Below are 23338 nucleotides of genomic sequence, written 5' to 3'. Positions count from 1 at the left end.
TCAATTACTGCGGCTTCCCTGGTGGCTCAGACAATAAAGAATCTGCTTGCAATGCAGGAGATGAGGGTTCGAACCCTGGACTGGGAAGAGCCCCTGGAGAAGGAAATGGCAACTCACTCCATTACTCTTGCCTGGAGAATCCCATGGACAGAGGAGCCTGACGGACTATAGTTCATGGGGTTGCAAAGAGTTGGACATGACTGAGCAACGAACACTTTTATTTTCATTCACTGTGACTGGAAAAGAATTTCTGTAGAATTTCACCACAATACCTTCAACTTCCACGAGCATTTTGCACCACTGAGGCTGGGCATCCTTCTGCCTGTGCACAGGGACTGTGGAGGGCTGACTCCAGGAGGTCACTGAGTAATTGCCCTTCAACTTGCCATTGACTTGTGCCCTTGGCTTGGCCTGACTTGTGGGAAAGAAAGAGAACACGGTGACCTGGAATCTCTGAAATTTCAGCCTACTGGCCTGGAACCTTGGAAACGGGCCCAGCCCTCTGCTATATGCAAACAACCCAATTATGGCCAGTGAGGTTTATCAAAGTTATGCTTTTCTATTAAGTCAGGCAAAGGACTGAAGGCGAATCAACCTTTAACTTTAGCTCCTTGTTAACAATAGTGATGGTAAGTGTACAGAAAGACACACAGACAGTATATGGCACCTGTAGGTTATTAGAAATACAGATACGATTAGAAATATCCACATAAAGTATGACCTTCTTTCTTTCTGCCAGCCCTTGTGGGGCTTGGTTTGTTTATTATGCAGATCATGTTTGACTTTATGGAATCAGATGTTATTTAAATTCAATTATTGTGAGGTTAAGTTCTTCTTTCTGGTATCAGTTGAGTAAATTCAAAGGCAGTTAGAGGGACTAGGTACATTTGTCTTATTTCAGTTAAATTATAGGGAGAAAAGCAGTGCAGGAATAAAAAAATTATCATGAATAGAAAAACATGGTTTGGGGGGTTTGGTTGGGGCTTGTGTGTGTGTTTCCTATGTCTCTTCTTGTAACCCTTTTTTTGAACTGATGAGCAGGAAGGCTGAAAACTCTTCCATGAAGAGGAAAGCAGATTATATGTTTGTATGTGAGTGTGAGTGTGTGTGTAGTGTTGTGTTTGTGAAAGTAAGTTGCTGGTATGAGGGAACTGGAAATATTTATGTGGTTAATTGAATTTAGTGTAGATAACTAAAGCTCATTAAGGTCTTAAGTCTTCTTTTTCTACTTAGTAATAGAGTTTTCTTTTTTAAATCAAATTATCTTACAATGATTCCCTGTTTACCAGTGTTCACACTCTGTTAGTCTCCTAAAGCAGTGGCCCCCAACCTTTTAGGCTCCAAGGACCAGTTTTGTGGGAGACAGTTTTTCCATGGACAGGGCGGGGGGTAGGGTGCAGTGGCGGGTGGTGGTTTCGAGATGATTCAAGTGTATCACATTTATTGTGCACTTTATTTCTATTATTACATCAGTTCTGCCTCAGACCATCAGGCATTAGATAGAGGAGGTTGGAGGGCTCGGCTTTGGTGTCATTGAGGGAGGAAGTGAGAAGCTTGGGCCTGGTCTGGCTGGAAAGGGAGCAGGTAAAGTGCTACGGATGAAAAGCGCTATGGATGAGCAGCCAGAAAGGGCTCCAGCCAGAAAACAAATTTCTGCCTGTATGCTGCCCAACACAACACACAGAAAATTCAGAATGGCTTGTCTATGTATAATCCTGGATTCCAGGATCTTTGAAGGTCATCTTGCCGATCAGCCTGCTTCCCAGAGATAAGCAGGGAGCTTGCTTTCTCAAACGTGTAGGTTTTCCTTCTATTCACTTTCCCCACTTGGGTTCCCCCTTTGTGTAGTTGGTTGATATTATGAACCAGTTTGGTTGTACCCATAAGTTGGGAGGATGTGTCATTGATAAGCCTTCCTCTTAGCTTGCTGTTCAGTTGCTAAGTCGTGTCCAGCTCTTTGTGACTCCATGGAGTGCAGCACACCAGGTTTCACCGTCCTTCACTACGTCCTGGAGTTTGCTCAGATTCATGTCCACTGAGTCGGTAATCCTGTTAGCTTGTTCCCCCCAGATATGTGCAATCTAGTTAGTGATACAAAACAGTTCTGTGCTTCCCTGTCAATAGTCCTTCATCACAGATGCCGTCTCGGATGGACATGGAGGAGTCTCCTTTCTTTGGCATCCCTCCTAATTCTCCTCTACAGCCTCAGTGAACTTTTCCTATTCCTGTGCCCATTCCTCATCCCCTGCACCACACACACAGGTTTCACTCCACTCAGGAGGGGGAGTTCTGATTTTAAGGCTTTTGGTCCTCTGAGTCTTCACAGTGGAGCATCTACAAGGCAAGTGAATGTTTTCTTGTGAATATAGACTACATCTCAGAGAAACTTCTAACGCATTTCTATGCTTATAAAAAGTGCTGTCTCTTAATTTTGACTCAACAAATGTCTACTCCTTGCCAAGGGTGGGAGTGTGAGGAGGAAGTGGGGGGGTGAGTTAATTCCGTTATGTCCCCCACTCACCACTACCACCACCACCACATCAATTAATACTCAGTGAACACTGCCTGGAATGGGGTTCAGAGGAGAGGGGCAAAGGGGAGAAGAGTTTTCACCTTTGCATTTATACATTAATAGGGATCCAGCAAGGCCATCTCTTTTGTCAGGGCTGGAAAGGTAAGGATATGATGAACAAGACTGCTGGGGTGGGAGGAGAGACGGGAGGCAGGTGACATGAGCTAGCAGAGAAGCGGTGGGTATGGGCAGCCTGATGGACAGAGCTTTACCCTGCCTTTCTCTTGAGCAAGTAACAACCTCTCTGAGTGGGTATCATCATATAGTAAAGCAGGAGAAATGATATTAGCTTCATTAAGTTATTGAGGTAGTAGATGATATAATGTCTATCTTGTTAGAACTCTGAGATGTTTACAACACTAGAATTATTAATAAGAAGGGAATATTATTCAAAGAAGGAAGGAAGGCAGAGAGGGAGGAAATTGATCAGTGTTTGACATAGGTGTGAAGGTGGCCTTTGAGACAAGATCAGCCATAATACCTATTATAACCATTTCCATGTTAGTCTAGCATTTACTGAGACCTGCTTGTGTGCCAGGCAGGGTGATAAATATATGTTCTTATGACCCTCTTCCCCCAATTTCATGGATGCTCAGTGCCGCCAGTAATTCTATTTTATTTTACTAGTCTAATTACTCCCAAGCTCTCCCAGGTGACTTTGTAAACCAATTCTCAGACCTCCATATCTTCTCCCCCACTTCCAGTCTCAGTCCATAGCTTTGCTTTATCTAGAAAAAGAAGAAACTGAGAGAAAACTTGCCCAATATTCTCATCCGACTGGATCCATCAGCAGCTTTTGCCAGGGCTCCCTCTTTCTTGAGAGACTTTGTCTTCTTCTTTGGCTTCTGGAATATCACATTCTCCTCTCGGCCCACTGACCTTCCCTCTCAGGCTTTTCTACTGTTCCTTTCCTATCTTCTAAGCTCCAACATCTTGACATCCTGTACAAAGCAGTTCTGGTAGCCCTCCCTCTTCCTACCTGCCCTCACTCCTGGGTTTGTGGCTTTAAAAACCATCTGTAGGCCAGTGACTCTCAAGTATATATACTGAGGCTAGAGCTTTTCCCTAAACTCTAGACTAATGTATATCACATTCCCACTTGGATATTTAACAGGCATCTCAAAATTGACACATTCCCAAATGAGCTCCCCATCTACCCTCCAAAACCTGCCCCTCCCTCAGTCTTTCCCATCTCAACTTGAATGCAACTCTCCAGCCCCTCACTGCTCAGATCTTCATCATCCTTGACTTCTCTCATCCATCACACCTAATCCATTAGCAAATCTTAACATCTGTATCTTCAAAAATATATCCAGAAGCCACTTCTTAGAACTTCCACTGCTACCCTACTGGTTCAAAGCACCATCATTGCTCACCTGGATTACTGCAATAGCCTCTTGGCTCCTTACTTGATCCTTACTTCCTTCCAATCTATTTTCAATACAGAAGGCAGAAGGAACCTGTTGAATACGGTCAGATCATGTCACTCTCTTCTGCTCAAAACATGCTTGTGATTTCCCATCCCATTCACAATAAATGACAAGTCCTTAAAACAGCCCACCAGCCTTGTCTGGCTTGTCCCCCATTCTTGATCCCCATTATACCTCTGACTTCATCCACTCTCAGTCTTTCTGTTCATTCTAGCCCAAACACACTGGCTCTTTGGTGTCCCTAGGACATGGCAAACAGGCTTCTGCCTCAGAGCCTTTGTACTCGATGTTCTCTGCCCAAATGCTCAGGTCTCATACACCTACATGGCTTGCTCCCTCATTATCCTCAGGTCTTCTGTCAAATGTCCCCGCTTGTAGAATTTCAACCTGTCCCCTCCCTGGTATCTCATTTTCCTTTCCCTTGCTTATTTTTCTCCATAATAGCTCATAACAGCATGCCATGTACTTATAGTTTACTTGTTTATCTTATTTATTTATTTTTAAAAAGATGTTTTGATGTGGACCATTTTTAAAGTTTTTATTGAATTTGTTACAATACTGCTTCTGTTTTATGTTTCCGTTTTTTGGCTGTAAAACATATAGGGTCTTCACTCCCCAACCAGGGATCGAACTCACACCCTCTATCTTGGAAGGCAAAGTCTTAACCACTGGACTGCCAGGGAAGTCCCTTGCTTATATTTTTAAAATGTCTTTCTTTCTTGACCAGAGAACTTTGGTTAGTAACATTCACTGCTGTATCCTTGTCACCTCATATAGAACTTGGAACATACTACATGTATATTTGATGAAGGCCCAGAGAGGTTAAGCAACTTGCCCGGGGTCACACAGATCATAAAAGCCTGGGTATACTCAAGTCTGTCTGGGATTAGAGTCCAAGCTCTTAACCACCATGTTAGTGTCAATAAAGGGAAATGTCCCTGAACTGCACCCCAAGGCTGTTGAGTCTATTGCTTCCCTTGCTCTAGTCTCCCAGAACTGCAAACTATTGCACAGCACTGGGGCTGTTTTTTTTTTTTTTTTTTCTTTCTTTCTTTCTTCTAAGTGGCAAGGATGCCTGGTGCCCATGTGGGTGGCAGGGGAAGTCTTTGGCTTACCTGCCAACTGCCATGGCAACCAGGTAACATAAGGACTCCAGAAGCAAGTCCTTTCAGATTGAGAGGGGAGAAAAACTGAAGCAAGGCAGAATAAACAGGAAGAAATCTGTGAATGGAGAAATGACTGAAGTCTTGTTCCTGCAGCTTGCTGTGTCATTTGGCAGCGAGGCGAATCCATCCTGTTTTCTTCCCCACCCGCCAGCTCAGCCACAGCCACAGCTATGGATCACCTTGTCCTGCCTCCAGCATAACCCCACTTAACCCATTCAAGAAGCCTTCCGTTCAGCCTCCCCAGGAAAGGAGGACTCCAAACACTCTCAGTGACCCCTGGTAACACAGAGGGCAGTCCTGGGCCAGAAGCTGGGAGACCTGTGTCCTAACCCCTAATCTACTTCACTGGGGTGGACTCTTAGGCATTTCTTTCATCAGAATCTCCCTCTAGGCTCGGCTGACCCTGTACTTAAGGCATGGTTTGCTTATTTGATTGTGGGAGCATAGAATAGAGTTGTAGTAGAAAACCTATGGAATTAAAGTCATTATGGAAAGGCAAGTTGAAATTGTAATATTTTCATAAGAGGACTTACTCGGGCCAGGCTCTGCGTCCAGCACCTGGCTTGCATGATCTCAGTCCATTCTTACAGCCAGGCTTTGAGGAGGTAAGAGTTGCCTGCAATGGAAAAATGAAGAAAGAGAACCTCAGAGAGGTTAAGAGACTTGGTCCAGTTTGCATAGCCAGTAAGTGTTGAAGAGGGCTGGGTTGGGGAGGTTGGGATTGGTGTATATATACTACTGTATATAAGATAGATGGCTGGTGAGACCCTACTATATAGCTCAGGGGCGCGGGGAAAAAGAAGGTACACTCTGCTTGTAGGACATATATGAAGTTAAAAATGCATTCTCACATACTTGGGTGCAGACAAATGCTGTTTGACAACTCCACTTACACAAGGCACTTGGGACTTCCCAGGTGGCACTAGTGGTAAAGAACCTGCCTGCCAATGCAGGAGACGTAAGAGATGCAGTTTTGATCCCTGGGTCAGGAAGATCCCCTAGAGGAGGGCATGGCAACCCACTCCAGTATTCTTGCCTGGAGAATCCCATAGACTGAGGAGCCTGGCGGGCTACCGTCTGTAGGGTCCCAGAGTCAGACACGACCGAAGCGACTTAGCATGCACACGCATGAGGTATGTAGAGCAGTCAAATTCATGCAGTCAGAAAGTACTTTGGTAGATCCCAGGGGCTGGAGGCTGGGGGTATGGGGAGTTAGTGTTTAATGGGGACAGAGTTTCAGTTAGGAAGGTGATGATGTTGAGACTTGCATAGCAATGTGAACATGCTGAGTTCCACTGAACTGTACAGTCAAACATGGTGACAATGTATGTTTTACATTATGTGACTTTTACCACAATAAAAAGAATTTAAAAAGGAAAAACGGATGCATTTAAATCTAAGGGATTGCTTTTCAAATACTGTGTTCTTCACCCCTCCCTTACACTGTGTCCCATGGGGGGCAGGGGATTAGAGAAGATCTGATTTTTCTTGACTTAGTCATTCCCAGGGTGGTCTCTGGGCCCCAAAGCTCTGAGCAGATCATCCAGGAAGTGTCTGGTGCCCTTTCCATTTAATGAGCCCCTTTGATCTGTGGAGTTTGCTGAACACTGCAGACAAGATGGTGATAATCCTCCAGCCCAAAGGCCGGAGGACCCTCAGGAGCTGGGCTGGAGGGGTTCATCCTCTGCCTTACCCTGGTGCCCATCCAGCCTATGAATGCACCTTTACTGTGTAACTCTGAGGTGCCTGGTCCTGTGGGGTATGCAGGATCACCCTGAAGCCTAGAGAAAACAACTGAAGAGTGATTAAGGGCTGAACTGTGGGTGATGATGCAGAGACAGAAAATCGGTCCAGAGCGGGCCCCTTCCAGACTTGGTGAAAGGGCCGGTGCTGGAGCAGAGAGGGACAGACAAGAAGAGACCCATGGGCACAGATGTGCAAGGGACAGCAGGAACGAGAGTACAGAGGGGGATGAGCAGAGTGTGGTAAGAAGCTGAGTCTGATGTCAGAAATACCTGGCTTTACATTCTGGCCATGACACTGGCTGAGTGACCTTGGGTTGGTCATTTAACCTTTCTCTTTAATAGGAGTCACTGTTATATTGAGAAATGTTTATCACCTCCATTTCCATGTTCCACCATTTTAGCTTGTAATAAAGTTGACTTTAAAGAACATTCTCCTTCTGTCTAACCTGAATCCATCTGGCTTTGGCTCATTCACATCTTTCTTGTTCCAGGAGAAGCACAGGTTGACCAGCCAAAGATAGTCCAGGGTCCAGATTAAGGCCTCTTAGAAGCCCTAAACACAAAAAGATTATGGCCCTCCTCCCCAATGTAAAAATATGCCAAATCATAAAGCAAAAAATTTATGTGAATGCCAAGGTTAAAATAGCTTTTTTGCAGATTTTTTTTTTTTTCCCTAAAATCCTGGATCACTTCCTTCATCAAAGTTAAACTTTTCTAACAGCTTCGATATCCTTGCTTTCTAGTGTTTGTAGCACCCAAAGCAAGCCTCTATTCTACCTTTGGGTTGTCCAATCCAGGGAAAGTGTGGGGGACTGGGAGCTCCAGAGGAAATGGCACATCTTTGGCCTCATGGTCTGTGGCCAGGACTAGGCCCAGGCCAGGTCATGCTCCTTCCTTCTCCAGATAACTAGGGGCCCCAGGGATGGTCCCCCATCCAGAGCCACGGTGGTGAGCCCAGGTCTTGTTAGTTATGCCTGGCCAGCGGCTCTCCCTCCCCTGTCTCACGGCTGCCGCGTTAGAAAGCAAAGAGAACAGCCTTCGCTGTTGCTTGGCACCGTTGCCGGGGACCGGAAGTACTGTCTCTTACCTGATTGGCAATCTGACATGGCTGCCTAACAACCCGATTAATCAAACCCAGCTCATCCTGCTAGAATTAATGAGCCTAGGAGATGCTGCCATGAATAATGAGGGCTTTTGCCCCTCCTTCACCACCTCTCCTCCCCCTCCCATTCCTATTTTTCTTCTCAGAGCCACACAGCAACTACTCATTATCGAGGACCTGGAGGCCTCCATGGGTGTGGTGAGCACCTGGCATTGTGGGCATCTCCTGCCTGTCCTACTGTACCTGGAGCCAGAGGCTGGCCATGTCCTAGAGGAGCGAAACCTCTCATTTATCAAACAGCTCTGTGCACACTGCATTGTTAAAGCAGGATGGAGTATGGGACTTCCCTGGCAGTCCAGTGGTCAAGACTCCATGCTTCCACTGCAGGGGTCATGGGTTCCATCTGATCCCTGATCAGGGAACTAAGATCCCACACACCAAGTGGTATGGCTACCAAAAAAAAGTTAGATGGAGTATCTGTTTCACGTACTGTACTAGGTGCTAAGGATGCAAAAATGGACATAAGATGCATATTGCTGCTGTGAGAGGTCATGGTATAGTGACCCAGAGACACATGGGGAAGTGCTTTCAAAGTGGGTATGGGAGGGTTCCTGGCCTGCAGCCACCGTGAGGGGGTCTGTCAACACAAAAAGAGCAGAGTGGGGAATCAGAGAGGATTTTATGAGGTGGTGGCACCCTGAGTATTTCCGTCACCAGGTTCCTTCATCATACATACACGTGTGGAGTGCTGGGCACTGAGTGAAGTGCTGCGGTCCCAAGGTCAACAAGATGGACATGGCTCCTGTTCTTATGGAATAGGCAGTCTCATCTTCATTCCTCTGGGCCAGGCAGGAAACCTGAGCAGACAATTGAATTATGTTTTCACTTGCTCAAACACAAAGGCTGTTGAAGGCTTGCTGGGTGTAGTCTAGGCACTGGGAGAATGAATGCAAAGATGAACAACCTCCCATCCCTGCCTCCTAGGGCTCCTCTGATGGGGCAGTGGATAGGCATATGCCAAGGGCCTCAGAAGGTTACACTGGTGCTCAGAGATCAAGCCATTGCACTCAATCTAGAGAAATCAGGGATGACTCCCTGTAGAAGGTGAAGACAGAAAAGCAATTGAACATGTACACCAGGTGCAGAAAGACACTCTAGATCTCATCCAGGCTGAGGGGTAGTCTTTGAGTGATAGGAGTTGAAGTGAAAGGGAAAGATGATTCCATGCATCTTGGGAGAAAAGGACTGTTTCTACAGTCTACAGCAAAGAGCATGATTAAATACACAAATAAAGATCTGTGTCTAATAGGTCAGGAGCTCCTGTGCCTGCTTATTCTAAGTTGGGAACAAGATGTGGTTTCTCGAATAGTGAAATCCCCAAATTCCCAGGTGGATCAGTGGATAAAGAATCCGCCTGCAACACAAGACACGCAAATTCGATCCCTGGGTCGGGAAGATCCTCTGGAGAAGAAAATGGCAACCCACTCCAGTATTTTTGCCTGGGAAATCCCGTGGACAGAAGAGCCTGGCAGGCTACAGTCCATAGAATCACAAAAGAATTGGATACCACTTGGTGACTAAACCACCATCACCAAATTAAAAGGGACATGGCTTCAGTGGCCATATTGCAAACACACCAGCCTGGGGCTTAGGGAAAGGGGCTGTGCCTGGCAGCTTCTGGGTCCTTTGACAGGAGCGAGGCAGAAGGCATCTCTTCAAAATAGATGAATTGGGGGAGGAAGGGCGTGGGAAGTAAGGAAGGGGGCCTTGGGACTGGTCAGAAGGGAGCAGAGGTTGGGGAGTTGGGTGGGACCCACTCCTAAAGTCCCTGAGAAGGTAAATGAAGGCGCTGGTGGACAGGAGTCAGGAGGTAGAAATGACAGGCTCTAGGCGAGGAAGGAAAGAGGGGAAAGTGAAGGGGAGGAGAGAAGGGAGTGAGGGAGGCCCTTTGGGGCCAGCAGCATCAGGACCAGCAGGGAGTGGGCACAAGCTTCAGTTGTGGTCATGTGGTGTGTGGTCATGTGGAGGAGGCTCCAGAGACTGAGTCCAGCCTTGCAGTCCACAAGGAGCTTCAACTCTGGCACTGTCTTTGCCTCCCTGCTTCTAGTGAAGCCTGCCCCAAACTGGGCTTCCCAACGACTCCCAGCCAGTCCCAAGGGACATGCCGAGAGGGCCCCAGGCCTTCAGAGGGGGCATCTGCTCAGCCTCCTAGGTCCCCAGGAGCCAAGCCTGCCACATTTTTGTCGCTCTGGGATCAGGGGCAAGAGGCTTCACAGAGGGGATCTGGGTCTCTATGGGCTGTGCTGTAGAAGAATGCAAAGGCTCAGGACCAGAACTCCAAAGCTAGGCCAAATGACCTTCATGACATGTATTCAAAGCTTGGGTTTGCTGTTGACATTTGACTACGGGGAAATTTTGCATAAACACTTGCCTCCTTGGAACACAGATTCCCACATCTGCAGCTGATGATGGCTGTCTCTTCAACCCGCCAATCCAATCCATTCCGCCAGCTGGCTTCAGTCACAGTGTGGCCTGTCTGCCCCTGAGAGCATTTGTGTTTGAGACCCCTGGCTGTACCTTTAAAGATAAGTCTACCTAGGCTGACACCCGTGTTAGATGGCAGAGAACTTCCATGGAGATCCTCTAACTCATTTTCATAGAAACCCTAGGACTTGGGCAGTACCGAGTAGGAGCCAGGAGCTCAGAACTGTTAGTTGAATTCACTAAAGTTGGGAACCTGGAGCCCAGACCTCCTCCAAACCAAGTCTGTGGTCTGGCCTGGCCAGAGACATGGAGGGTGGGGGGCAAACCAACTCTGAAGGCAAACTCCCCACCCCTTCCCCCATTGCTGAGGTCTGGCTTCCTGGTGGCTGAGACGGTAAAGCGTCTGCCTGTAATGCGGGAGACCTAGGTTCGATCCCTGCATTGGGAAGATCCTCTGGAGAAGGAAATGGCAACCCACTCTAGTACTCTCGCCTGGAAAATTCCATGGATGGAGGAGCCTGGTAGGCTACAGTCCATGGGGTCTCAAAGAGTAGGACACGACTGCGCAACCTCACTGGTTCACTGGCTCACCACCCTCCGCCTCTCTCCCTGCAGGGGGAGCTGCTGAGCCCGTGCCGCTGCGATGGCTCGGTCAAGTGCACGCACCAGCCTTGCCTCATCAAGTGGATCAGCGAGCGGGGCTGCTGGAGCTGTGAACTGTGCTACTACAAGTACCACGTAATCGCCATCAGCACAAAGAACCCTCTGCAGGTACGGCCGGGGGCTGCCAGCTCGGGCGCTGCAGCGAGGGCCGGGCTTTCCCAAACCCCCTGATCTCCGGCGGGACGTGAAGTCACCTTAGAGCTCCAGGGCTTTGGAGGAAGGGAAAGATGGCCAGGTGGGCGAGACCGAGGATAGAGAGTGGGCAGGAGGGCAGGAAAGAATTTTTGTGTTTTCTCTTAAGCCTCAGCCAGAAGAGGAGAAAGGGGTGGGATCAAGAGACAGAAATAGATAGAGAAGGAAACATGGAGAATCAGATGGAAAAGAGAGAATAAGTGAGTTCATGGATAAATGAATGGATAAAAGAAATCAGAAATAAGAAAAAGGAACAAGAAGCAAAGAGGAGAGGGAGGGAGGAAACAATAAGAAAGAGAGAACAGAGAGTGCAAAAAAGGCAAAGAGGCAGGGTGGGACGGTGAGGAGAAAGACTGCGATGAGGTTGGCAGAAAAGAAGAAATGAGAGCAGAGACTGGATGGTATGTCCCAAACTTGATGGTGCCTGGAATCCCAGCAAAACGCAGGGTGGGGCCTGATATTCTCCATTCCAACAAGCTACCCAGTGATGCAGCTGCTCCTGGCCCACAGACCACACTTCTTATGACAAGGGAAAAAACGGAGACGAGACAGGAGAGGGAATCAGAGGAAGAGAAAAGACGGGGCAGGAAGGAAAAGGGAGAGAATATAAAGAGTCCATGAAGGTCAAGGGCAGGAAGACCAGGGTTCAGGTGGGGTCTGTGGAACAGATTCACCTGGGGTGGGGCTGTCAGATCAGAGGCCCCCACGCCCCCCACGGTCCTCCCGACCTCTCCCACCCTGCCCTGAGACATCTGTCATCCCCAGAAGAGCTGACAGCCCCTGTACCACCTCATAAATCCTCCACATCACACAGCTTCCCCCCTGTGAGGCACACACACACACAGAGGGCGCTTTGCTTCTGAAAATACCTTCACATAGACACGGTCAGCCGGTGAAGCTGCCACGTCATCAATTAGCCAGCATGCTGGCGAGGGTGCGGGAACTCCAGCAGCTTGGCACAGTTGTCTCTCTGCTGTCTGAGGGGGTGAGAGAGAGTCAGTGCTGCTGCCCCAGCAGAGCGAGTGGCTTGGGGATGATGGTGGGCTGGGATCTCTGCATGGAAGGGCAGCTGCAAACACCCGGAGCTGCAGTGTCCTTGCAGTGGGGGCCAGCCCAGGGTAGGGGGGCCATTATTGCTAGAAGGCAGCCTTAGAACCCCTAGGCACTTCAGTCATCCTGATGGTGCACCAAAGAGTCAGAACAAGAGGTGCATCCCCATGCTCTGGTTCCATCCTCAGCTATTCATTTCAAAATCTTGAAGTGTCTTAAAATAGCAATGTCTGATTCCAGGCCCTGGGGTGCATTAACTCTTCTCTTCTTTCTCAGCCTATTCAAGCCTTGGAAAAGGGTCAGAATCCAAACCCACCAGGCGAGTGCCCCCTTGGCTTTGTCCTTGGCTCATAAACAGGCATTAGCCCTTGACACAAAAAGGGAAAAAACATTTAGGGATACCTTTTTCCTGGGGGTTGTTGTTGTTCAGTCTCTCAGTGTTGTCTGATTCTTTGAGACCCCCTGGAGTGCAGCACGCCAGGCTTCCCTGTCCTTCACTATCTCCTGAAGTTTGCTCAGACTCATGTCCATTGAATCGATGATGCCATCCAACCATCTCATCCTCTGTTACCCCCTTTTCCTCCTGCCCTCAATCTTTCCCAGGATCAGGGTCTTTTCCAATGAATCTTTTCCTGGGAGCAAAGAAAAGAAAAGATTATTCTAATCTCATAAGTGCCTTAAGCAAATGGCAATATTGACATTGCCTTTCTACTTTATTCTTTATTCTTAAGTTACTACTTAAGAATAACTTTGTCTTTTATTGTGCCCATCTTTGCATGAAATGTTCCCTTGATATCTCTGATTTTCTTGAAGAGATTTCTAGTCTTTCCCATTCTATTGTTTTCCTCTATTTCTTTGCATTGATCACTTAAGACGTCTTTCTTATTTCTCCTTGCTTTTCTTTGGAACTCTGGAATAACTTTATCAAGTTACTACTTAAGAATAATCCTTAAATTACTAACAAGAATGAATTTATTCTTAAGCTACTACTGTGTCTTTAACTGTGAGTTTCTAGTCATTGGAGATTCTGATTCTGTTACTTCTGGATTGTGATTGGACCTCATTGCATTCAGTGGTATGTGCTCAGAAAATGCCATTTCACTCTTCCAGATAGTACCAGAAGAAGGAAGTAGTCTGGACTAGCAGCAGTAGTGTGTGGTTGTGGCCCAAATTGACCCAGTTGCATGTCTTGGGCTCCTCAGTCTCAGCCAAGTGTGAGACTGCCTGCTCAGCCATGGTTGGGCAACTTCTGGTCCTCCTCATCTGTGGTAGAGGATGGAGCAGGCAGGCCCTACCAAGAGAAAGTAGAACAATGGATGGGGTGCCGGGGCTAACTTCTGTCAGAGTAGGGAGGTGTCTTCCAAGTCTCTGATGTCTCACCTCTTGGTTCATGACCCCATAAAACATTCTGAGAAACAGTGGGCATGACAGCATGTTATCTCGGTGACCCTCTGCAAGCTCTGTTTCTAGAAAGAGCTCCTGAGAAAGGTGGCATTTCAGTGTAGCCCTGTGGTCTCAAGGCTCTGTGGGTGCCTCTCATCCTCTTTGCTACATCTGAACTATAATTATATTCATGAACATTTAATTAGTGCTTACCGGGGGCCAGTTGTTGTTCTAAGTGTTCGCATATATTATTTAACACTAACAACAACCCAATGCAATGGGTACTATTATCATCCCCAACTTACAGATGAGACAATGGAGGCACAGAGGGGTCAACAGTTTGCCCGAGGTCACCCTGGTGGAGCAGGGTTATATCCAGGGGTCTGACTCCTGAGTCTGGCCCTTCACCTCTACCCTACATGCCCAGCATGGAGATTGCTAAGTATGGTTATGAATACTCCTACCTTGCCATGCATAACTGTATTTTTGCTAAAATATAAAGGGGAATAGAAATGATGGCGGCAGGTACCCTTCAAAGCACTGATTAATTTCACTTAATTCTCACAATACTCTAAGAAACAATTATCTCCACTTTTTGAAAGTCCTGATGATTTATTGACTTCTCCTAGGTCACACTCCATGAGTTGGAGCAGAGCTGAGCTAGGATTGGGTGCCCAGGCCCTTGCTCACTGCCTCTTCTTGTTATAAGGAAAGAATCATCTGTCTTCATGCTCTTGCCTCTTGGTCTCTCCATTCGCTGCACAGAGGGGCATGGAGAAGTCTCTGGATGCTGTGATCAGGAGCTGGCTGGGGATGAAGAAGCTCCGGGGATCCAGTAGGGGCAGAGCCTGCTTCCTGGGGAGCCCTTCCCCATCTCCCTGGGAGACCAGAGAGCTCCCCTGTCCTCTCCTTTCTCCTTGTGGCTCTGCTCCCCATATTGCTTGTGGAGCCTCCCATGGGGCAGACAGGAGGGCAGCCTTGGGCATAGCACCCCATCCTGCTCTTTCTTCTTCCTGCTTCAAATCGTAGTCGGGCTGCTGAATGGCTTCCACGAGTGGCTTGGGGCTGGTAGGAAGGACTTTAAGGGTTAAGGGGAGCTTCCTCTGCCTCTCCATTTGGGGTTTCTTTTGCCTGGAGCAGAAGAAGGGGAGGGTGTTGATGTCATAGAGGTAGAAACAAAAAGCTCAATCAGGAGCCCTCTTCACAGACAGGGAGGCTGGCTCTAGAAAAAGCATTTGCCCTCTATTAGAGGAGTCTGTGGGATCAGCCCATCTTCTGGAAAATTCCTGTTATGTGTAACCCTAGGCGGGGTGGAAAGAGCAGTGGAAAATGTAAAGGCCCAATTACCTGTAACAGGATGCTATCTGTATAATTACATGTAAAGGCTGATGTCCCACATCTAAATGAGCAAGCAAATGCTTTCTAATAGTTACAGTTCCTTAGGGGCCACTGGTCAGTCCCGGCAGGAGCCAGAATCATCAGTGCTTCCATCTAGGCCGTATAATGTGCAGGGAGGGCTTGCTGTTGGCAGAAGGAAGGTTGTCCGCTTTTTCTGGGGAGTTCTGACATGCCTTCTGAAATGCCTACTAGGCGCTCTCTGCAGGGCATTACACAAACTGCTACAATCAGGAGATAGTCCTTCCTTCCACTTTCCAAAGGGCTTCCCAGGTAGCACAGGGGTAAAGAATCTGCCTTCAAATGTAGGAGATGCGGGTTTGATCCCTGGGTTTGTAAAGATCCCCTAGAGAAGGAAATGGCAACCCACTCCAGTATTCTTGCCTGGGAAATCCCATGCACAGAGGAGCCTGGTGGGCTACAGTCCATAGGGTCGCGAAGAGTCAGACACAACTGAGCATGTGCACATGCCACCTTCCCAAACCTGATCCTGTCATTTCCCTGCTGCAAACTGGTCAAGAGTATCACGTTTATTCCTACAAACAAGTTTTTAAAAGTCTTTGCATATTCTTTAGGCTCCCGTGTGGTATTCCTTCTTCCTTTCCCAGTTGTCTTACCCCACTCCCTGCTCTCTGCTCCACCCTCTCTGGTCTTCTTCCAGGTTTTTGTACTTACCCTGCTTTCTTCTGTCACAGGGCCTTTGCACATGCTCTTCTCCTTGCTGGACACGTATGCCTCCTCTCTTTGTCTAGTAAACTCCTACTCAACTCAAAGTGAAATCCCCTGTCACAGGCTCTCACATGTCATGATGGATTGCCATTGTAAATAATCATATGTCTGTCTGTGTTCTCTAAATGTGAGGCCCCATGAAGGCAGAAGTCTGCATGCTTTTGCTTACTGCTGTATATTCAGCACCTAGCAGCATACGCACACAGAACACCCGGTACATATTTGCTGAGCAAGGGCATGAATAAATCCCAAACTAAAATCCAACTCATGGCTCATGTAGGCCTGTGATACCTGGATCAGTCATAGACTCATAGAATTTCAATGGAAACCCACCCACACTCTAGCCTTCAATCCGTCCATCAACAAAGCTATTAGCATAGTGCTTTTCTGTTAAAAAAAACAAAACACCGAAATTTCAGCATTAGTATACAGTCAGTAAATTATACTGTTTTTCTTCTCTCTCCCTGACATCCTGTGGCCTCTTTGTCTGTTGAATTGGTAATCTCCAGCATGTATATTAAATGACATGCCAGGTGTTGTTGTAGAAAACAAGCAAAAAAAAAAAAAAAGGCCTGTGCCCTCTTAGCACCTATCAGTGAGAAAATAATGTGTTGCTCAGAAAAGAATATTCTGGGGACCTGGAACACCACCTACACGCTGCATTTCCACTTTCTCCTTCTCAGTTTTCTGTCTGCATCATAATCAACCACAAGGACTTTCCTTCTCAGCCTCGCCCACCCAGAAATGACTTCTGATCATTTGGTGTGATATGGGTTTCTTCCATATCAAAAACACAAAGTTAATACTCAGAAACTCTCGGAAAGAGCCGCCGTATCACACGTTGGTGAGCCCTGGTTTAAATCCAGAGGTGAGAGGCTGGGGCAGCAGCAGAAAGAGGGCGTGGGATGGGGTGGAAATGGGATGAGGGCCTGCAGGCCCCCACTGACCCGCTGTTCTCATCCCTGCAGTGGCAGGCCATCTCCCTGACAGTCATCGAGAAGGTTCAGATCGCAGCTGCCATCCTGGGTTCCCTCTTCCTCATCGCCAGCATCTCTTGGCTCATCTGGTCGACCTTCAGCCCCTCAGCAAAATGGCAGCGCCAAGACCTCCTCTTCCAGATCTGCTACGGGATGTATGGATTCATGGACGTGGTGTGCATAGGTGGGTCTCCGGGATGTGTGAATTCGTAGACATGGTGTGCCGAGGTGGGTCTCTGGTATGTGTGGATCCGTGGATGTGGTGTGCATAGGTGGGTCTCTGGGATGTGTGGATCCGTGGATGTGGTGTGCATAGGTGGGTCTCTGGGATGTGTGGATCCGTGGATGTGGTATGCATAGGTGGGTCTGAAAGCTTGTCTCTACAGGAAGTGGGGAGCCATGTGCTGGTGAATTAGACACATCCCCCAGGGTCCCTCCCTCTTGAAGGTAGAAAAGGTCAAAGCAGAGATGGCACCAGGCTTGAGACGTGTGAGCTCAAGAGGGGCCATGGCTTAGATTTAAGGGGTGTGTAGGGAGTAGGAGGAGGCAGAACAAAGACAGGAGACCTCAATCTTTCCTGGAACTCTGTCCTGCCCAGTTGAAGATGAAAATGAGGAGGTTAGCCTCTAAGAATATTTGAGAAAGGTCAGTTGGTCAGTCTACCTGCCTTAGGCAAGTTGTGGAAGGCCTCTTATCCGTTGTGTACCACAGCTGCCAAGTCAGAGCAAAGGAGGCCTAGACACTTAATTCCATTCTCTTCACAGCAAAATGCCCAGAAACAGTCACGATGATACCTTGCTCCCCGTTTTTTCAGCTTTCTTTAAGCCTATTAATACCCAAGATTTCTTTAATTTAGTGGTTTTCAAAGTGTATGTAGTTCAGGGGTTCCATGCACAACTTCAAGAGCCACTTTAAGGAGTGGGGAATGAGATGCTGTACGGACCGGCTCTGAATCTTCATCCCTGCTTCACCCCTAGCTTCTGAACTTTCATCGATTTACATATGTGTCTGTTCCCAGGTAAGGTTTTGCTTTTAAGCTTTCAGTGTTTTAGAAGAAGGTTAGAATCCCACCACTGTAAGTTCCTGCTTGCTCCCTTGCACCATTCCCAAATGTGTGTTCCCTCCTCTTCCATTATATTAGGCTGGCCGGTGGAGGGTTTTTGTTTTTCCCAGCAGATGACTATGGCTGTCAACTCTGGAGTCTTCATCCAAATGACTGAGGAGGTGGGGAATGGCCCTGGTTTTCTCTGAGTGAAGGAAGCATGCTTAAGCCCTGGTCATACGTCCTATCCTGGACCTCTCAGGTTACCCCCTAGGCCATAGTGCCGACAGCACCAGAGCTCCACAGTGGTCCTCTCTGGGCATTAGTCTGTGTTTCTATCAGATAGGCTACACTGCTCTGTTTGGCAGGAAAACATCTATCAGCTAGAATTGGGCTAAGAGGGTGTTCATTTTCTTCAGGGTCCTTTAATATTAGGGATCACAGAGGCTTGGATACAGACTGCAGCAGCCAGAGGCTAGTGATGCTGGAACTTATAAACCTATCTAAGCGTCTTGCCACCTCTCCATGCTGGCTAAACCAGTATGTCAACTCCCAAGTTCAAGAGCCTTTTAATTACAGCACCTAGGCAGTGAAAGAAACAGACTGCCCAGGCTTGGAGGCCTATAGAAGAGAGAGGCCTGTGAATGGGGAGGAATTTGACATTGAGGCATTCTAACTTAGTTTCCTCTCCCACCAGACTCCCTTCCTACCCCTGCTGAGGCACGAGTTGCTGATGCCAAAAACCAGGTGTGTCTCCATATGGAGGTGTGTGGCTCTGGCAAGAAGGGGGAAGCAGTGGAAACCTTCCTGTAGGGCCCTTCCAGCTGCCCTTCATTCTCCTTCAGGCAGGCTTTTGATGGGTTCCTGGAGTGCATGTCTATGAGACACACTTTCCTGTCACGTGGTGTATTCGTCAGCTTTGGCTGCAGTAACAAACAGCTCCGAAACTGCACTGCCTCACAGCGAGCATTTATGTCCCATTCGTGGGTCCACGAGATGATTTGGTTCTGCCAGGCTTGGCTGGACATAGCTTCTGAGACTGTGTTGGGCTCAGACCTGAGTGTCTCCTTATGATGGGGCCCAGGCTAAAGGGGCAGGAACGACTGGGGTCTAGCACAGGAGGATGAGTGAAACTCACAGAGCTTCTCAGAGCTTCCGCTTAGTGCTGGCACCATGGCCCTTCTGCCCACAGGCTATGGGCCAATGATGTCACCAATAAGCTCCTGCCCTGGAGGCCAGCATGAGTGAGAGAGAGGAGCATAAATACCATCTCCCAATCAGGGCTCCAGAGATTTGAAAACTGGGAGGACTGGACATAGAAGACACTTGGTCATGGGACCAATCAAGACAACTCCCTTGTTTGGAAGCCGAGAGAACAGGGGGCCCACGGAAGGGGAGTGAGTGATCAGTTCACGATTGCTCAGCTGGGACTAGAAGCAAGGTCTCCCAACTGGCCGTCTAGGGCTCTTTCTATTATCCTCTGGCATCAGAGAGCAGGACTCTTGCAGCAGCACTGGGAAACCTACAGATGCCACCTGAGACTTCCAGGGCACATGGCCCATGTACAGGAGGGGCTCTCATGGCAGGCTGCACCCCATGGGTCTGAGCCACCCAGCACCCCCACTCTGGCCCTCCTGGTGCTCTGGTCTCTCCTCATGGTGTCTCCTCTGAGTAGGGCTCCGGGACCATCTCCTTCTTTGTCTCTTCCTTGGCTCCTCTATCTGCCTGCCTGCTCCCCGCCCCTGGCCCACTTTTTCTCCCATCTTGTATACATATGACCCTCAGTCACTCCGATTATGGGAAAAGCAGAGTGAGCTAAATGCTGAGAGTTTTCACATTGTTTTCCTTCCTTCCAAGCCTTCAGGAAAACATCCTTCTCAGGGGCACAGCCCCACCATGAGCTATCCAATCATCTGGTGTGAGAGCCAGTGACTGCTTGGAAACCGTTATTAGATGGAAGGGGAATGCATAGGGACCCTCATCTCTTTTAATGCCATCCAAAAGTGGTCACATATATTTATAGTTAGACTATCTCACCTGGAAAAATTTAAAAAGGGAGTAATATGTGCTCTGGGCTTCCCTGGTGGCTCAGTGGTAAAGAATCTGCCTGTAATGTAGGAGACCTGAGTTTGATCCCTGGGTCAGGAAGATCCCCTAGAGAAGGAAATGGCAACCCACTCCAGTATTCTTGCCTAGAGAATCCCACGGACAGAGGAGCCCTGAGGGCTACAGTCCATGGGGTCGCAAAGAGTCAGACAGAACTGAAGCAACTCAGCACACATGTGTGCAAAATGTGCTCTGGATAAAAAAGAGGGAGGTGACAGGCAGGAGCTGGAGTACATAGATTCTTGTGGTGGTTGGGATGATGATGCTTTTGATGATGGTGATGACCAATGTATGGATGTGAGAGTTGGACTGTGAAGAAAGCTGAGCGCCGAAGAATTGATGCTTTTGGACTGTGGTGTTGGAGAAGACTCTTGAGAGTCCCTTGGACTGCAAGGAGATCCAACCAGTCCATCCTAAAGGAGACCAGTCCTGGGTATTCATTGGAAGGACTGATGCTAAAGCTGAAACTCCAGTACTTTGGCCACCTCATGCAAAGAGCTGACTCATTGGAAAAGACCCTGATGGTGGGAGGGATTGGGGGCAGGAGAAGGGGACAGAAGATGAGATGGCTGGATGGCATCACCAACTCGATAGACATGAGTTTGGGTGAACTCCAGGAGTTGGTGATGGACAGGGAGGCCTGACATGCTGCGATTCATGGGGTTGCAAAGAGTCGGACATGACTGAGTGACTGAACTGAACTGAACTGATGACCAATAGTAAGGATGATGGCTTTAAGGATGAAATATAAGTAACAGTCATTTTTCTGCTGTGTTCTGGCCAGTTGAGGAGAAACACACAGCACTGCACAAGTAGATGTAAAAATAGCTTTTTAAGAGCTCTCTGGAAGGGATAATTGGGTGGCATCTCTTTATTTTTAAGCTCAGCTAGACATTCAGACTCATGGAACTACCAGGGAGCGTGTTTGGTGCCAGAGTCACTTAGAGGACCATAGACAGGAAGCACAGGCTCCTCGGGCGGGTGCAGCTTGCTTCTGCAGGTGAGTCCTCATCTGTTGTAGTTCAGGACCAGTCTCTCAGCCCCCAGGTGATGGCTCAGAAACAAGGAGATGAGAACCACAACAGTGCGTCCCTCTTGGCCCAGTTTTCAGGGTCCCCACAAGAGTCAGACACATTCACAAAAGTCAACGGACTAAGAAAGCCCAACGCTACAGCCTCCCAGCAGTATTCATAGTAAAGCACTCACCAATCAGGGTCACTTCCAACTTAGGACATGTTACAAGTCAGCTGATACTGCACTTTCATCAGATTCCCAGGAGAGACAAACCAGAATGCCACCACAGTCTGTTCTTACAAAAGGAGTGTGCCATCACACTCCTCTTTATCCTTGGGGAAGGGAAAATGAGTGTAGCCCTGTATTAGCTTAACAGGTGGAGTAAGAAAGAAATTAGAATATGGTATTCTCTGGTAGCTCAGAGGGTAAAAAATATGCCTGTAGGGCAGTAAACGCGGGTTTGATTCCTGTGTTGGGAAGCTCCCCTGGAGAAGGAAATGGCCACTCATTCCAGTATTCTTGTCTGGAAAATTCCATGGACAGAGGAGCCTGGCGGGCTATAGTCCATGGGATTGCAAGAGTCAGACACGACTTAGAGACTAAGCCTTAGCCTAAGAAAGAGACAAGACACTTGTTAAAATAATTCCTTAAATTTTCTCTACTTTCCAGACGCCTTGGTCTATTCCTTGAGACTGTTAAATGGCCTCAGATAGTAAAAATTTGAGTAAACATAATGCATAGGTTTAATTCATCCTTAAACATAACTTTTCTATCAGAGTGATGTGTAAGGAAAAGTTGATGAGAATGGGAGGGACGCATGAGAAATTCACTGTGTCAACACGAGCTTAAGGGGTATTCTCTGCCATAAAGCTAAGAGGATGCAAAGTCTGAGATATCAGCTTGCTGCTCATGAAGTCGCATCAGCCCCATCCATGGCTGTGTCCACCTGGCTGACCTTCAGGTGAAATCAGTGAAAGCAATGGCTCTCGGACAATGGCCTCTGGTTTTCCTCAAAGGATTTTGCCTGGAATGGTTGCCAGGAAGGTCTGGGTTCTCTATTTAATGCAGCATGGGTTCAAGGCTGTGGACAGTGACTCTGGACTTCATCATGTCAGAAGGTTGTACATTCTGGAACACAGGCCACCTCTACAGATTAAGCATCTCCTGGCTTAGAGTCCTAAGTCCTGAGACCAATCTCTGCCACAGTAAAAGCCAGATGTAACTTGCTGTAGACAGAACAATCCACCAAACCCAGGGAACAGAGAGGAACTGAGAAAGGGGCCGACAACCCTAGAAGGTAATCAGGGGAAGAATTATCCATATTGAACAGGTGAGGATAGGCTTAAAGCAGTTGGGCTCCAGGTCACATAACTAAGCAAATGGTAGAGCTGGGGATTGGACCATGACCCTCTGGCTTCAATTACTGAGCGCTTTCTACTGCCTGTTTCATCTCTGATTGCTCTGTGAAATTGCAAATGCAGAGCTTGAATGGGGAGGCAGGTTGAGGGAAAATTGGTCTAGTAATATCTTGACTCATTGAGTTAACGGCTGGTGGCAATAAGAACTTCAGTGAGCCCCAACTGCTCCTGTCCTGTATTCAGGGATTTGGAAATTAACCATTGTTGTACCTCCCTTTTGGTCAGTGCTATTCTGACATCAACTGAGACGGAGGCTTGAGAAGTCGAGATGAAATTTGGGTGGTTTGTTTTCCTGTGACACTCTCGTGAAATGTCCTTGGAATATGGGGAGCTAAATCCACTGGTTAACATTAAATTAGGGAATCCATTCCTTCATTCAGAAATATTTATTGGAGACTTCCCTGGTTGCCCAGTGGTTAAGACTCTGGGCTTCCTGGGCTTCCCTGGTGGCTCAGATGGTAAAGACTCTGAGCTTCCACTGAAGAGGGCGTGGGTTCGATCCCCGGTTGGGGAACTAAGATCCCACATGCTCCAGGGCTAAAAAAAAATTATTGAGAGAGCACTCCCGATGAGAGAATCATCCACTCTCAAGGACAGTACATTTCACTGGGAAGGCAGACAAGCTAATTACTGAGGCTAGGACACAGGGTGAGCACAGAAAATGACTGAGTCAGAGCAAGCTCTGGGCAGTCAGATCCATTCATTCAGTAGCATTTGTTAGCTGCCTAATTTCGTTCATGAAACTAGGAAACTTTAACAAAGACGTGAATGAGTCCCAGTCCCTGCCCTTGAGGAGCTCACAGTCTACAAATAAATTACAACAGAACAGGAGCTTTTACAAGACACAAAGAAAGGTAGAATAGAGCAGAG

General features: G+C 47.8%; 1 protein-coding gene and 1 long non-coding RNA gene across 2 annotated transcripts in view; one reads left to right on the top strand and one right to left on the bottom strand.

The window, feature by feature from the left end:
* Positions 1–23338, top strand: part of MARCHF4 (membrane associated ring-CH-type finger 4) — a 115907-nt gene that overhangs the window by 77444 nt on the left and 15125 nt on the right. The window contains exons 2-3 of the mRNA XM_061384236.1: positions 11115–11270; positions 16880–17072. Coding sequence (XP_061240220.1) covers positions 11115–11270; positions 16880–17072 — 349 coding nt within the window. The remainder of the gene's footprint in view (positions 1–11114; positions 11271–16879; positions 17073–23338) is intronic.
* Positions 1798–5852, bottom strand: LOC133228614 (uncharacterized). The gene is made up of 3 exons (XR_009730295.1): positions 5702–5852; positions 3949–4032; positions 1798–2334 (listed from the first exon to the last, which is right to left on the bottom strand). It is a non-coding gene; the product is annotated as an uncharacterized LOC133228614 (long non-coding RNA).

This window comes from Bos javanicus, chromosome 2 (assembly GCF_032452875.1).
Source record: "Bos javanicus breed banteng chromosome 2, ARS-OSU_banteng_1.0, whole genome shotgun sequence".
NCBI lineage: Eukaryota > Metazoa > Chordata > Mammalia > Artiodactyla > Bovidae > Bos > Bos javanicus.
Note: the sequence above shows the minus strand (reverse complement) of the source record. Positions and strands in the feature narration are given on the sequence as shown.